Source organism: Alexandromys fortis, unplaced genomic scaffold (assembly GCF_014885135.2).
Source record: "Alexandromys fortis isolate MF-2015 unplaced genomic scaffold, M_Fortis_MF-2015_v1.1 scaffold_16, whole genome shotgun sequence".
In the NCBI taxonomy this organism is placed as follows: Eukaryota; Metazoa; Chordata; class Mammalia; order Rodentia; family Cricetidae; genus Alexandromys; species Alexandromys fortis.
This window is the reverse complement of record NW_026067893.1, coordinates 15615420-15630165: the sequence shown is the minus strand read 5'-3', so window position 1 is coordinate 15630165 and position 14746 is coordinate 15615420. Positions and strand designations below refer to the sequence as shown.

General features: G+C 42.5%; 1 protein-coding gene across 1 annotated transcript in view; it reads right to left on the bottom strand.

Moving 5' to 3' along the window:
• Cwf19l1 (CWF19 like cell cycle control factor 1) overlaps window positions 1-12545 on the bottom strand; it is a 23001-nt gene extending 10456 nt beyond the window's left edge. The window contains exons 1-9 of the mRNA XM_050146117.1: window positions 12432-12545; window positions 10846-10930; window positions 9846-9924; window positions 8782-8883; window positions 6591-6805; window positions 4751-4869; window positions 3117-3201; window positions 1317-1457; window positions 338-449 (exon numbers count right to left, since the gene is read on the bottom strand). Of these exons, the coding sequence (XP_050002074.1) occupies window positions 338-449; window positions 1317-1457; window positions 3117-3201; window positions 4751-4869; window positions 6591-6805; window positions 8782-8883; window positions 9846-9924; window positions 10846-10930; window positions 12432-12454 (961 nt within the window). The 5' untranslated portion in view covers window positions 12455-12545. The remainder of the gene's footprint in view (window positions 1-337; window positions 450-1316; window positions 1458-3116; window positions 3202-4750; window positions 4870-6590; window positions 6806-8781; window positions 8884-9845; window positions 9925-10845; window positions 10931-12431) is intronic.
• Window positions 12546-14746: the final 2201 nt, after the last annotated feature.

Sequence of the window (14746 nt, the reverse complement as noted above, 5' to 3'; positions counted from 1 at the left end):
GGGAGGGAGGGAGGGAGGGAGGGAGGGAGGGAGGGAGGGAGAAAGAGGACCTCAACGAAAGCTAGCCTGACCATCCTTCCTCTCAGTGTGATTATTCTATTATTTTATGAGTCACGTCAGTCTCACGCATCACAAAAGGAGCTCTCTCTCTATTCTTACAGGAAGAGTCTCAAACAGCCTCAAAGTCAGGTTGTTTACACTATTCTGTTTTCACTTTGCTCCTAATAGCTCCGTAAAATTTTTCTTTGCTAGAAGATGCTCTTTGCAATGCCACTTTCCAAACAACCCTCCACCCTCCAAAAAAGTTACTGCTCCCAAAGGAGTCCAAAGTACTTACGAGGCCTGCGTGGCTGCTTGGCCTGAGGAGGCTTGTTATCTTTGCCTGTGGATGACCGTTTCCTTCCCTGCTTTTCATTCAAATCGAAGAAGAATTGACAGGCAGATTCTTCCTGGAACGGCCAATGGTGAAAAGCATGCTATTCAGCGGGCCTTTACACAGTGACAGACCACCAAACAGTAAGGTACTTTCCTTCCACTCACCCGTTTCCTCTCAGCCCTGCCCTGCCCACTCTGTGGAAGAGAAGTATCTTTCCAAGTCTGACGCCTCGACTCCCAGTCCTGTATCCCAGCATCCTTACCCAACCACCAGCACATTTATGTCCTCTGCAATGCAAGGCATAGAGCAATTCTTCCCCAAACCAGAGCAGTATGAACCCACTGCATTTTCCCCTCTCTCCCAATAATGACACGGAGTTCTAAAATTTCAGACATGAAACAAGTCCGATCCAACTTCAACGAAAGAGACGAGAAGGTCAAAGACCCATTAGGAGCAAAGATTAAAAAGAGGAGGCAGAAAAGTAGTTTTGAGTGGGCAGAGAAGTCCAAGAAAGCAGATTGTGCATCCTAACATGAAAACCTGATTGTCCTTGCTTTAGTGGGGGAAAAGCTAATTTCTAAAGTTCTGCTACTGAGAAAGTTCTTTAAAGTTCTCTACTAGAAAATCATTATAGAAATCATAATCTCTGCTACCAATGGACCTTTGCCTGGAAAACTGAGAATAATCAACTTAAGACAAGGAAAAACAATATGAATCAACTTAGGCAAAGGCTCAACACTGAACTGCTAACCTCAAAATACAATTAAAAAATTGATCTTAATTACAATCTATTAGGATTTTCTAAATATTATCATGATTTGCCAAGAGGAAAATCATTGTAAGTCTAAAACTGAACTTGCTTGGTACAGGAAACTGTGGTCAGGAAAGGCACACTTGAGGACAACCTGGCCCCGAATCCCAGCCCACAAAAAGAATTCACCTGCGGGGCTGGAATTTGCTTTCCTCCAGCTGCTTCCTTTCCAGACTCTCGGTAAGGATTCTCTGTGACGTCTGGAGGCTGCTTCACCAGTTCTGCTACAGCCATTAGCTTCATCGGAACAATACTGAACGCATAAAGATACTCCAGGGAAGAAAAAGAACATAAAGTTAGGGAAAATACTGTTTGTCTCACTATAATCAACTCAGCTTATGACGACAATTTCATAGAACGCCTCCGACATGAACAAAATCATAATCCTGTTTGTGGCTCTGAGAATACACAGAACTGTAGCAAATGCCATCCCGGTGGCCTCTGCCATGACTAATGAGGGCTCATGCAGTAATGAGCAACAAATTAAAGCCCCAGCCCTTAAAGAGACTAGGTCCTTCACTAAGGGGAACAATGACAACCTCACTACAAGGCTCAGGAGGACTTGTTTTGTAAGCCTTGAAAACAAACTCTGTTCCTGTCACTGCATCTTTTGTTTATGTGGACAACAGAATTGTGACACTCCCTTTCCATGTTCTTCATGAGCAACCCAACTGGAGAAGGTAAACCTTCCGTCTCTGACACTACACAATTCACACACATGCTGATACATTTCCTTGGGGACTAGCAGCAAACAAGAGAATAAGTCATATATACTTTATAAATCTTGGGCTAATGGCGTAAGATAGAAAACTTTAGGCATGAATATATGCTTTGCCTCAACACAATATGGGAAATAAAACATCATAAGGATACCCTACCTTCCATTTAACTGTATTGGGGAAAACCCGGTACTATTCAGAGTATAGAAAAGGGGAAAGGAAAACACGCACAGCTGGTAAGGATAAACACTAGAACAAAATTTTGAGACCAATAGCGCTTGTCAAGTTAAAACTGTGCACTTTGACTCTTATGACATGCACCGCACTGTGCATCTCTGAGACTGAGAGAGCCTGACTCACAGAGCACTGCTCAGCCTGAAAGGTCAGCTTATAACACTACTCTATACCTGCCAGCAACAGCTGCAAAGCTTAAAACAGGAAGAGTGAACACGAGGCTACTTACCTTTTAAACACTGTTATAACATGCTATGAAGGCTAGAGAGGAAGGTTCTTCTGCCTATTTTCTCATTGGACTGCTTTTGATTTTAGCTATCTCGCTCAGCAGTCTAATTTTTAGCATTAGCAAAACATTTCCAGAGAAGCGAAGCATACCACCTACTTTACTGATTTATTTTTTTCCCATCTTGCACTATTTTCTAGATTCCAGGTATAACTAATAATTCAAAAATCAAGGAAGGCTTAATACACACACACACACACGTTTCATTTTGTTTGCTGATGCTGTTGTTTTGAGACAGGGTCTTACTTTGTAACCTCGGCTGGCCTGGAACTCACTATGTAGACCAAGCTGGCCCCGCACTCACAGTGATCTGTCCGTCACTGCCTCCCAAGTGCTGGAATTAAAGGCATACGCCACTGTACCAAACTTTAAGAATATTCCTGAGATTTTATTATTTCAGCTCAATGAAGCTGCTAGAAACAAGCAAGCATTTCATCTGAGGGCAAACGCATGCAGCAACAGAGGCAACCACATGGATGTGGATGGGAAGCAACAGTCTCTTAATCTGCCGTATCCCAGGGCGCCAGGCCCTTTCTCCCAGACCTCCTACAAAGCACTCAAGAAAACCTGCCTTTACAAAGGAGTTGCTGAAGCTGCTAGGAACGCCCAGAAGATCTGAAAGCCAAACTAGAGGAAAAACATTTCCCAAGCAGATGATGAAGCATAACCAACAAACATCCAAATCTTTACCTTTTTCTTTTCCAGATTCCCAACATTTGCCAGAGCTATGAAGCGGGTGGCATGCTGTGCACTTTCTTGTAGAACAACATGGTTTCTAAAATGTATATGAAAGATAACAGATCTCAGTCACTCTATTCTATTTCACAGAGCATTAGGTTTCATTGTCGCATTTTCATACACGAATCTTTATACTTTGCTTTAATTCATGACCTTCCCCTTACCACCTTCCCTGGTTTTCTTCCTTCCCTCAAGTAGCCCCTCCTTCTTTCATGTCATCCTAAGCGAGACTACAGATAGTGATGAGGGACAGGACAAAGGGAGCCCTTGACTGCTGCCGGTGGGAAAGTGAGTGGTGCAGCATGAGGAGGCCTCTCACAGGCAGGCAGAGCCACCCTATGACCCTGAAGTGCCACTCGGCTTCCATTCACACATCCACATCCACAGTTCCTGCTACACGCTTCACTTGCAACTACCTGACTGTGCAACAGAAGAGTGGATTTTAAAAACAGTGCACATACACAATGGGATTTCCAACCATAACTAAAGACGAAAGCATGACATTTGCAAGGAAATGGACTGAACTAGAAATCATATGTTAAGAGAAACTACTCAGAAAAATAAATACTATATGTTTTCTCTAAAACCTATGTTTAAAAGTATGAGTTGGGGGCTGGAGAGATGGCTCAGAGATTAAGAGCACTGACTGCTCTTCCGGAGGTCTTCCAGAGGTCCTGAGTTCAATTCCCAGCAACCACATGGTGGCTCACAGCCATCTATAATGAGACCTGGCGCCCCGTTCTGGCTTGCGGGCACACATGGAAGGAATGCTGTGCACATAATAAATAAATAAATAAATAAACAAATAAATAAATAAATATTTTTTAAAAAAAAGTATGAGTTGGATGGTGGTGGCACACACCTTTAATCCAGGACTCAGGAAGCAGGGACGTGTGGATCTCTGTGAGTTCAAGGACAGCCTGATCTACATATAAAGTTTTAGGACAGCCAGGGCTACAGAGAGAGACCCTGTCTCAAAAACAATACAAAACAAAAACTAATGAACAAAGAAAAAGAAGAAAACAAACCACCAAAACCAACAAGAACAGGACCTAAGGATCTACAGTGATTACCCAGCACTGTAATGGTAGACCCCAAACTTCTAAGGTCATAGTCTAACCTCTTTTATTTCATTAGGAAACAGAGAGAAAATTAATGACTTATAAGGGTGGTGTCTCATGGGAAATGTCCTCCAGACACTCATGTGTTTTTGAACACTTAGTGGAGCTATTTGGGGAATCTTGGGTGGAGGAGCCTTGCTGGAGGAAGTATGTCCCGAGCTTTGAAGGTTTAGAGCCTTGGCCCACTTCCTGGTCTGTCTTTCTCTGTTTCCTATGTGTAGATAAAATGTGATCAGCCAGCTCCCTGCTCCTGCTGCATGTGTCTCCTCCCTGGTGTATTCCCCTGGAATTATATGCTGAAATAAACCCTTTTGGCCATGAGATTTTACCACAACAACAAAAATGAAGCTAATATAGTCAATCACTTGCTCTGGTGCCTTAGTACTAGAAGGAGCCAAGATATATGGCTAAAAGTGAACAGGATGATGGTTTGTTTGCAGAGAAGACCCCTGAGATGTTACTCACCTGTACGGAAGTCTCTCATAATATGACTTTTCCAAAGCAGCAAAATGATACCTTGGTTTCAAGCTTGCGGCAAGTCTGGAGACCAAAGCTGAGCCACACTTTTTGGTATCTACTCCTCCCTAGTAAATAGGAACCTGATTATCAACACAGACTCAGGAATTATGAACAAATACAAAGAAACAAAAAAGCGTTTTGAAATATCTTTCTAATCCATACACAGATACAAATGTGGACTGCAGGATTTGCAGTGAACTGCATAGCTAGGGCAATCAAACACATAAAAGTATTGGACTATTACAATTACAGAAGCAGCACAATTGTTGGAAATCAGTGGACACATGGCAAGGCAACCCTCCATGATGACCTCTAAAACACTCACTAAGAGCTCTTTCTGAAGACAGGTCTCTCCCTACAGCCTATAAATTATGTCTCCATAAATATGCTTTTAAGGGTACCTATGTATCTGAGAAAGGCAGGCAGATCTCCGTGAGTCCAAGGCCAGGCTGGTCTACATAGCAGGTTCCAGGACAGCCTGGGATACACAGAGACTGTCTCAGATAAAACAAAATAGAACAAACAGAAGCTTGCAAATAAAGACATTTTGCTATGGTGGACTTGCTCCTAGAACACGCCTAGCTTTTGTCTGATGCTTTCCTTCTTCAAGTTTTTGCTAAAAGGTGGGTGACTGACCTTGAACTTAGCTGTAGCATCACAATGATTAAGCTAACTATATCGTTTTCTTTCCTATAAAATCTTATATGGGCCAGGCATGGTGACACACACCTTTAATCCCAGCACTTGAAAGTCAGAGGCAGGTGGATCTCTGTGAGTTTGAGGCCAGCCTGGCTTACACAGTGAGTTCTAGGACAGCGAGAGCTGTTATACAGAGAAACTCTGTCTCAAAAAAACAAACAAAACAAAAACAACAAAAAATTTTATATGGTTATTTATAAACTTTGACCAAAGTTCCCCACCCCCTGCTGATTTTAGCTCTCCCCAAAATAAGGGGCTTCCTTTGTAGAAGCAGAATAACCACGGGTCAGCAGAAAAGAGATGTTAGGCTCTCTTCCTTTCGCCATCCTCCTGGCTGACACTTAGTGCTAAGTCAGCAAGGACTGGCACACAAGGCCACCCTGGAACATCACTCAGTGACGAATCTACTGGGAGGGCTTATTCTCAAATTCAGTCTTGCCTTTCCCTCCACTGAGGCTCAGCTGAGCTTCCGACCTTATACACCCTTTCCAGGGCCTCCCTTAGGCCACGTCTATCTGTCATAGCTTACTGGTAGCAGCTCATTTTCAGGACTGTAAATACGTAGGTAGGTTCTAGGGCATCCCATGCTAGTGTTGCTACCAGAGATTTCATATTTAGCACCTTGCTCTTCCCATCTGTAGATAGTTACATTGCTGACAGAGAGTTACAATGACCCAATTTTACAATATATTTTGATAGCCAAAAACCATTATTTTGGAATGGAAAGGGGTAAGTAAATGCAACTGGAGAGGTGCCAATAGCTATAAATCTTCCCACTGGGCATTAATAAACTTGCAAAATGAATAAAGAAAAAGGTAAAAGGAGGCTACTTTAGAAAACACAATTTCAAAAACCATTCACTTGTAATTATGATTCAGAAATCTCATCTGTAAATTATATTTTTATGGGATCAACTTCTGTTTTTGTCAGTAGATGTAGCTTTTAGAATCTTGAAAGTGTTCACAAAACACTTCTAGGAAAAAGTACTATGAGTTAAAATATTCAAAATAAAGAGAAAAACTTTAAAGGTCCAACTTAAACCAGTGTAATTTGCTTTAAAATTTTCAACTGAACAAGCACTACTCACAGAAGAATTCCCAAAGCTCCCCACATACTTGGGCCACGGGGACGTGAGCAAGATATCAACACCCTTAAACTGGGATGCCGAACACAGCATTGTTCTCAAAGAAGACACATCCGTGTGACTAAAACTGTAACTTGGGACTGGCTCATCTAAGGACTCTGTCCCACTGAGATAGGCAATCTGCAGTCCCGAGCTTCCAGTGAAGACACCTTTTCGACCTGGGTCCAAAGAAAAATGAGTGAGTTTTAGTCAAAACTGTGAAGGAAATGTGCCACTTACTCTCTCTCCCCATGCTTCCATCTCCCGGCTCTCCGCCCTTCTACACAGCTGAAGGAGTGTGACTCCTACAGCCCCACCTGGCTCCAAGGGGCCCAGACTGCATGGTTCTGACAATATTTCTATTCCATTAAGTTTGAGCAGCTCTTGGGGCTTCTGGTCACTGACTGAAACTGCCAGTGTCTGCACACTGCCCTGTCCTCCAGCACCTACCTGCAGCCCCCCCATGACAGCCTCTTAATCGGGCTACTTTGATCTCCTTGCTTCCCCTCTCTCTATTTCCTCAACAGCGTGACCCTGTAGGCAGCTTTATTTTTTATCTTTATAGTACCAACTCCCCAAATTTGATACCAATGGATGTTGGAGAGAAAGAACTATCAAATTATACACAGCTGCAGTGTTTTGGGCTATCACAGGCCCACCAACAAGATCACTGTTGAAAGACGTGGCTCAGTGGAATTCGCCTAATAAAATGGCTGGCAAATACAACAGTGTTCTTATACAAACCAGAAAAACACACTGATGGTGACCAGTCAGCCCTGCATCCATATCGCTTACAAATGGGTTTCACAATGTCTGCTTCACAGCAGCTAAAAACCACTATGCAGAGGACTGGAGAGAGGGCTCGGCCACAAAGAGTACTTGCTGCTCTTTCAGAGCATGTAGGTGTGGTTCCTAACACCCACATGATAGTACAAAAGTCTCTAATTCTAGTTCCAGATCTCCAAGAGCACCAGGCACACACATGGTACACACCTACACATATATTATATAGGCAATACACCCATACACAGAAAATAATAATTCTTATTTTTTTAAGGTGGCTCAAGGAAAGATGTTCTGCAAGTCTAAAAGCCTAAGTCCAATCTTTAGAAGCCACATAAAGGTGAGAGAAGAGAAGCAACTCCAAAGGTGTCCTCTGGTTACACTTGCATTAGGCAAATGTATGTACACACACATAACTAATAATGATGAAAACTTTAAAATCAATAAGCATGGGGACTATAGCAACAATTCAGAGGCAGAGCACACACTTAGCAAATGTATGAGACCTGGGTTTAATCTCTAGTAATGCAAATAATAATATAATAAACTTTAAATCATATAAGAAAAAAGTTTCCCTCAACAATCTGACTAAAGGATTTCATGTGACTGGAGAAAGCTGAAATTGCTCCCGTGAGGGCCACATCTGATGCAGGCCTGAAGGCGATGACAAACTGTGGCAGGCTGAAGCGGGGCACGTCTAACAAAGGAAATACAGGAGCTAAAGATACAAGACCAAAAGAAATGTGAAGGACACAGCTTAGAAAGCAGTAAAATGAATGATCTAGGACACAGTAAACTAACAGCAGAGGGTGGGGAGGGAACAATAGCAAAACTTGACAGTTGCTTTTATCCTGACACTGAAGAAATGCAGGGGGCTATGAGCAGCTTTAACTTAGAATTAGAGAGGCCCTGAACTAGGAAAAGAGACAAAAGGAATGAAAAAGCCCAAGGAGGAACACTAAAATTTTAAGTAGCCAAAGCCTTAGACTAAAGCCTAGAGTAAAGCTAGTTTGCTAAATCAGCAAGCAAGGTATATGTGCAGCAGCAAGTCCTGAAGGAAAGACGGGATGTGTGCCCCAAGTTCTCCACACAGTGAGCAAGGCACTGACCACTCAGCTGGTGGAGGAAGCGTGCACAGGGCTACAGGAACACAAGATTAGGGGAATAGCAAACTGAGGAGGAAGAAACATCACTGTCCAAAGGGATACAGATGCAGACTTAGAGGGAAAACCTTCCCCAGAAGGAAAAACAAAACCAACGCCTAACTTTGTCAAGCAGTAATGGCAGTAGGATCCAGTCAAAACTCCTCCTGAGAAACTAATCCCTGGAAATATTTTACTAAATTCATTACCAACAACAAATATTAACTCACCCAGGTAAGTGATGTTTTCAGCTAATTCACACCCATCAGCATCCTGGAAATACTGTACTGTCTCCTGGTTGTTGGCACCAAGCACATATGTCTGAATAGGAGCTAAAAAGGAAATAGACATGGCACCATATGGTTACTGGATCTGCTCTGACGTTCCAGAAATGTTTCCTCATTAGTAAAACAGTCACAACAAGAGTAAAGAGTTCCTTCCACAGCCATCCACATGCTCACCACTGAGGATTCCTAATCTAACCCTGGTGGCTTGACTACTTACTAAATAATATCACTAAGCTGATGAATTACCATCTTAAAGTACACAGTCAATGTACTTTTAATAAAATTTTATAATTTTATAAAATTTAATAATATTTTAATAAAAGCACTTGACAGGGCTGGAGAGATGGTTCAACAGTTAAGAGTACTATTCGCTCTTACAAAGGACATGGGTTCAATTCCAGCACCCACGTGGTAGCTTACAACTGTCTGTAACTCTGGTTCCAGATGATTTGGCACCCTCCCACAGATATACATGCAGACAAAACATCAATGTACATAAAAATAAATAAATCTTTTTTTTTAAAGTGAGCTAAGAAATTGGCTCTCTGGAAATAAAGAAAAAATATTTTTTTTAAAAAGCACTTCATGAAAAAGCTCGAAAACAATGAAAGAGCATGCTAGTTCCACTTTTCAATTCTTTTGGTAGAATGAAACTGGACAAAATTCAAAATGTGGGGACAAAATGGATTACACATATGCATCCTCTTCTCTCAATGCAGAGTTCAAGAAAGACATACTACTCTTCGTTATTTTTGCTTTGTTTAAACAGTCTAGACATGCAGGTCAAACTGGCCTGTCCTGGATTTATGATACTTCTACCTTAGCCTTTCAAGTGTTAGCACCACGAGCATGCGCCACCAGGGGCAAGAAAGAAATTCTCTGAAAGCAGCTATGCTCGGCAATGTGTGAGAGAGATCTTCAGCAACTAATATGTGAAAAGCAACCAACAATTACAGCCCCTGACACTTGGTTAGAAATCACACATTAAAGAAAAATAATTTCTGTACCTTTCTTGTTGCCAGTCTTATAATCCTCCCACTCAGCATCTTGGGTAGAGCCAAAGAAATTTCCTACACACAACAGCAGCTAAAATGAGTTTTTTAAAGATATATGAGATTAAAACAATAAATTAAACAGCACATTATTCACTGTGATAACCAGTTAACTACTCTACTTAGTAGTCTCAAACCAAGTATTTATTCTTCGATTTGTAGAATTTGAAAACATCTTTAAGAACAGTTAACTGATAAACCTATGAATTATCAAACTATGATGCACTGACAATCAAATCTAATTGGGGGCGGGGGGGGGGGGGGGGTAGGGAATATGAACTTTGAGAAGGCAGAATTAACGTGCTTTCCAAAGATTCCCAGCGCCTCTCTATCCTCCTTCCCTGGAACACTGGAACACACAGTGGTACTGAAACAGACATTTAAAGAATCCCTCTGTGAAATATGACACTTAAATATTAGACTTCAGAAACGAGGAGCTTAAGAACACCACATCTGCCTCCCACTGTTTTTACTAACCTTCAACATAATGAACAAGTTCTCCCCGCGCCCCAGTACTCTTCTGTAGTCTAAGGACTCAAAATCTACTTGGCAACCAGATACAACACTCATTTCCAGTTCTTTCTCTTGTGAAGCATTTGCACATCTGTTACCTGATTTAATCCATAGCACACACTCATGAAGTAGATCTGTGCTTACCAAACCCACTTGTCAGAACTGCCTGGTTCTGTTCAGTTTGTTTGCTTGTTTTAGTTTGGGTTTTGGAACAGTAAGATAGTAACAAGGCTGAAATTCAAACAGTGTAAAAAAGTGCACCGTAAATAGCTCTCCTTTTCCCATCAGTCCGTTAGTCCACAGTTACTAAATTCATATTATAAATAAATAAATAAATTCAACCCAACAACAAAAGGGAGAGTCAACCATGAAATTAACAAAGGACCCCCCACTTTAATGTCTGACGAGAGTAGTAAAGTGTCAGTAAGAATGGCCAACTTACGTCAAAATTCCCACTTTTCTTCTGAATTGTTCGAACTCTATTGAATAAAACATCAAACTTTCCTTCAACATCTCCACAAGCCAAGCTGCAAACAGGAGATAAACATTATAGCAATTTAGGAACCACAAGGATCTCCAGTACCTTTGCTCATTCCACATACCGCCATTGGCTTAACACTCCTTCCTCGGGTCTTACAAGGAACCCATTCATTTTCTCATGCCACATACCGCCATGGGTTTAATGCTCCTTCCTCAGATCTTATAAGGTGCCCATTTCTTGTAGCAAGTTTGACTAGGCTCCTAGCCCATCTTTCCAGTGTTTTCTTTTAGTTTTCCTAACTGAACTCTCTCCAAACTGCCAACAGATCACGCTCTTCTCTGCTATTCTCTAAGCAAGTTCTCTGTCCTAACAGCCCCTCTGCACTCATCCTCAAAGCCTTTCCCATTCACCAGGGCCGAGTAAATCTCTGGAGTTTTCCTGGTGAGCTGAGATGGGCACTCTTTCTCAAAATCCCAAAATGCGCCATTTCAGAACAAACTCTGCCATAATGATTAAGCAATCTGATTTATTCTCTAAGCACCTCTAGAAATCTTTTCAAGCCCCACTGACTAACAATTCCTGGGAGGCACGTTCAATATTCATTGTCTGCTGTGAGTCCTTTTACGGTGTTTTCTGATCCCAATGATTTAAGAGGGAAATCTGTGACCTTACAGTGGGAGTTCCTCACAACCAAAACACCACCAAGCCCTACTGACTGCACCTGTACAATAAACCATCAATTCCTAAACTTTCCCTCTGCCAGCATTCTAACTAATCCTAGCTTCCTCTACTTTGGCTCTGATTGGTTTCCCACCTTTCAAGCAGAACCACTTTCCACAACGAAAACTGGATCACGCTAAGGAGCTTTTAAACATTTCGGTGACTTCTCTGGGATAACGACAATATTTACCAGAGTTAAATCTTCACGTTCTCAGGAAAGCCTTAATTCCCTCCATTAAGTCAAGTATCATCATATATCCTCCAGAACCGTCAACTTTTTCCTACATTTTCCGCATTTGTTGACACCTGTTCTTCTGGTCGAGACTATCAGCTATCAAGGCAGAAACTCATTCGTGCAACGCTTGGCACCATGCATGGCACACTACCGCTACTCAGCCATCTTTCTGAATAAAGTCTTGTCTTCGCTAACCGACCACGCCACAACAGTACGCCGGGACAGGAGCAACGACTATCCTGTCTGTCAATACCCATCAGTGCACCCGATGTCTTCAAGTATTTGGCTAATCAATAAATGCCACGAGGGGAGAAATGAAAGGGAGATGATTCGTGGCAGGCAGGGAAGGCCTAAAAACAGGAAGTCTGGCTCCGCAAGTTTTTATCTCTCCCGGAGAGACTCAGAAGGCACTAGGGTGGAAAAAACGACAGAAGGAGCACAGTAAGCCTCCACTCCCGCTCCCAGCAGCCAAGCGACCTCCCCTCCGTCTTCTTTTCCCAGTGTAGGGAACGACCCCCGCTTCTACGACCGCCTCTCTCCCCTTTGCCTTTCCCCGCTAGGTTCCTGAGTCTTCCGATGCAAGGTAACTCACAGACGCAGGGGCTGCTGAGCCATGAGTGATAACAGCCTGTACTGAGACAGCCACCCAAAGCTGGAAACACAAACACGCGCTCAAGGTTAGAACGCCAGAGCGCGGAGATGTGGCGTCACGCAGATCAGCCAATGAGAAACCACCAATCTACAGTGAGGGCAGAGGGACAAATCTCTACGCGGTTTTGCTTTAAAAGGAAAACTATAGAGACAGTGAAAGAGTTGGACAAACGAAAAACAAATTAATTGTTTTGTTTGTTTGTTTTAGAAACATTTGGAAATTAGTGAACTAGTAGTCTCTCTCTCTCTCTCTCTCTCTCTCTCTCTCTCTCTCTCTCTCTCTCTCTCTCTCTCTCTCTCTCTCGTTCTGGGATCTAAACAATAAATCTCATCAAAGAGCAAGCTCTCTTAACAGCCGAGACATTTCTCCAACCCTAAGTGGATTTGTTTTGTTTTGTCGTTGTTATTTTAGTGTTGGTGTGTGTGTGTGTGTGTGTGTGTGTGTGTGTGTGTTTGCATAGGTGGGCACACACATACAGGTGCCTGTGGAGGCCAGAGGCCAAGTCAAGAGTCTTCCTCCTTTCCTCCCAACTCTTATTTTGCCCAAAAGATCCCTAACTCTGTTTTCTGAACCATGGGCCCTCGAGCTTGCCCAGACTTACATGGGCTCTAGGGATCCAAATTCTAGTCGGTACGTTTATTGTGATAAAGGTGACCTAGACGTCGCCGAAGCCCCCTTTTTAACACAATAGAATAACAATCATCACCTCACTTCAATGTGTCAGCTTTGCCAAAGTTGCTGTCTTGCTCACTTCTCTCCATGTAACTATGCAGTTTCACTGTCACTGAGTTTTTAAAAAGTGAAGTGCAGACCTCAGTGTGCACCTCAGAAATAAAATATCCTCCCTTAAGTGACCTTAATATTAGCACACTAATGAAGATGAAAGTTAATTCAGCAACAAGACCTAGCAAACATGGATATTTAGGGGTTCTCCACAATTACTTTCATAGATGGGGGTCTATTTTCATTTGGGAATTAAGCAATTCCTTAACATTTTCATTTGATCCTATTTGCTTTCTTTTTTCAGTACATTGATTTTTCTGAAGATCCAGACCAATTAGTGTTATGCCCAAATCCGTGGGGTCTCCACAAAAGCCAACAAAGGATACCGAGTTCCATATGTAAAAGCAAAGAGCCTTTGTTATAAACAAGTTTGCAAACTCGGTCTCTCCACAAGTCCAATGTATTGGAATAACCAGAGAGCCCCGAGCTCAATTAGAACTGGGTTTACACAGTAGTAAAGGTGGGTGTGAGGGGTCTCTGAGGTTCAGGACCCCTGATTGGCTGACATTTGTCTACGGGTGTCCCGGTGAAGTGCGCTGGCAGGTGATCCTATGTACAGTGGTTGGAAGGTCAGGCATTTCCTTTGAATGGTCTGCTCTTGGCTGGGGGTCAGGTAACCTCAGCTTGTGGTGTTTTCCTGCTACCAGGTATTGCTTCAGGGTAAACTACTGAGACTCAGGCCTCTCGTTTAAATTTATCGATGGCTGAGTCCCAGGTGATAATGGTTGGGTGACCTGCCCAGACTTAGCTTATCATGGCTGGCCCACAAGTAGCAACAGGGTAATAAGGGTATGGAAACAACCGTCCTGACAAGTGAGAGACAGTCAAGTAACTAGAAATTAAATAGATTAAGAAAGAATATCAAATCTCTGCTTTTCTCACAATACCTGCAATGCTTTTGGTGCAGGGGTGGGGGGAGGTAAGAGGCTAAAGGAGTTCCCACAGCACGTAGTAAAGTATAAAAACTTAACTGTGAAACTCTGTATTGTTGTTGCAATTGCTGTTCCTGTGGGTTCAAATCTATTCTGAAAGTGAAAATTATCCATAGGAATGAAAGGTAGCCGAAGACAGATTAACACATTCTCAGTGTAGGTAGGAATAACAAACAGATTTGTTTTTGAAGCAGGGCCCTTGTATATATAAAAATTCTAGTGGAGGGCTGAAGAGATGGCTCAGTGGTTAAGAGCATTGCCGGCTCTTCCAAAGGTCCTGAGTTCAATTCCCAGCAACCACATGGTGGCTCACAACCATCTGTAATGAGGTCTGGTGCCCTCTTCTGGCCTTCAGGCATACACACAGAAAGAATATTGTATACATAATAAATAAATAAATATTTTTTAAAAAAATTCTAGTGGATGGTGGTGGTGCACACCATTAATCCAGCACTTGGGAGGCAGAGGTAGACAGATCTCTGTGAATTCGAGGCCAGCCTGGTCTACAACTGCTAGTTCCAAGTTCCAGGATAGCTAGGA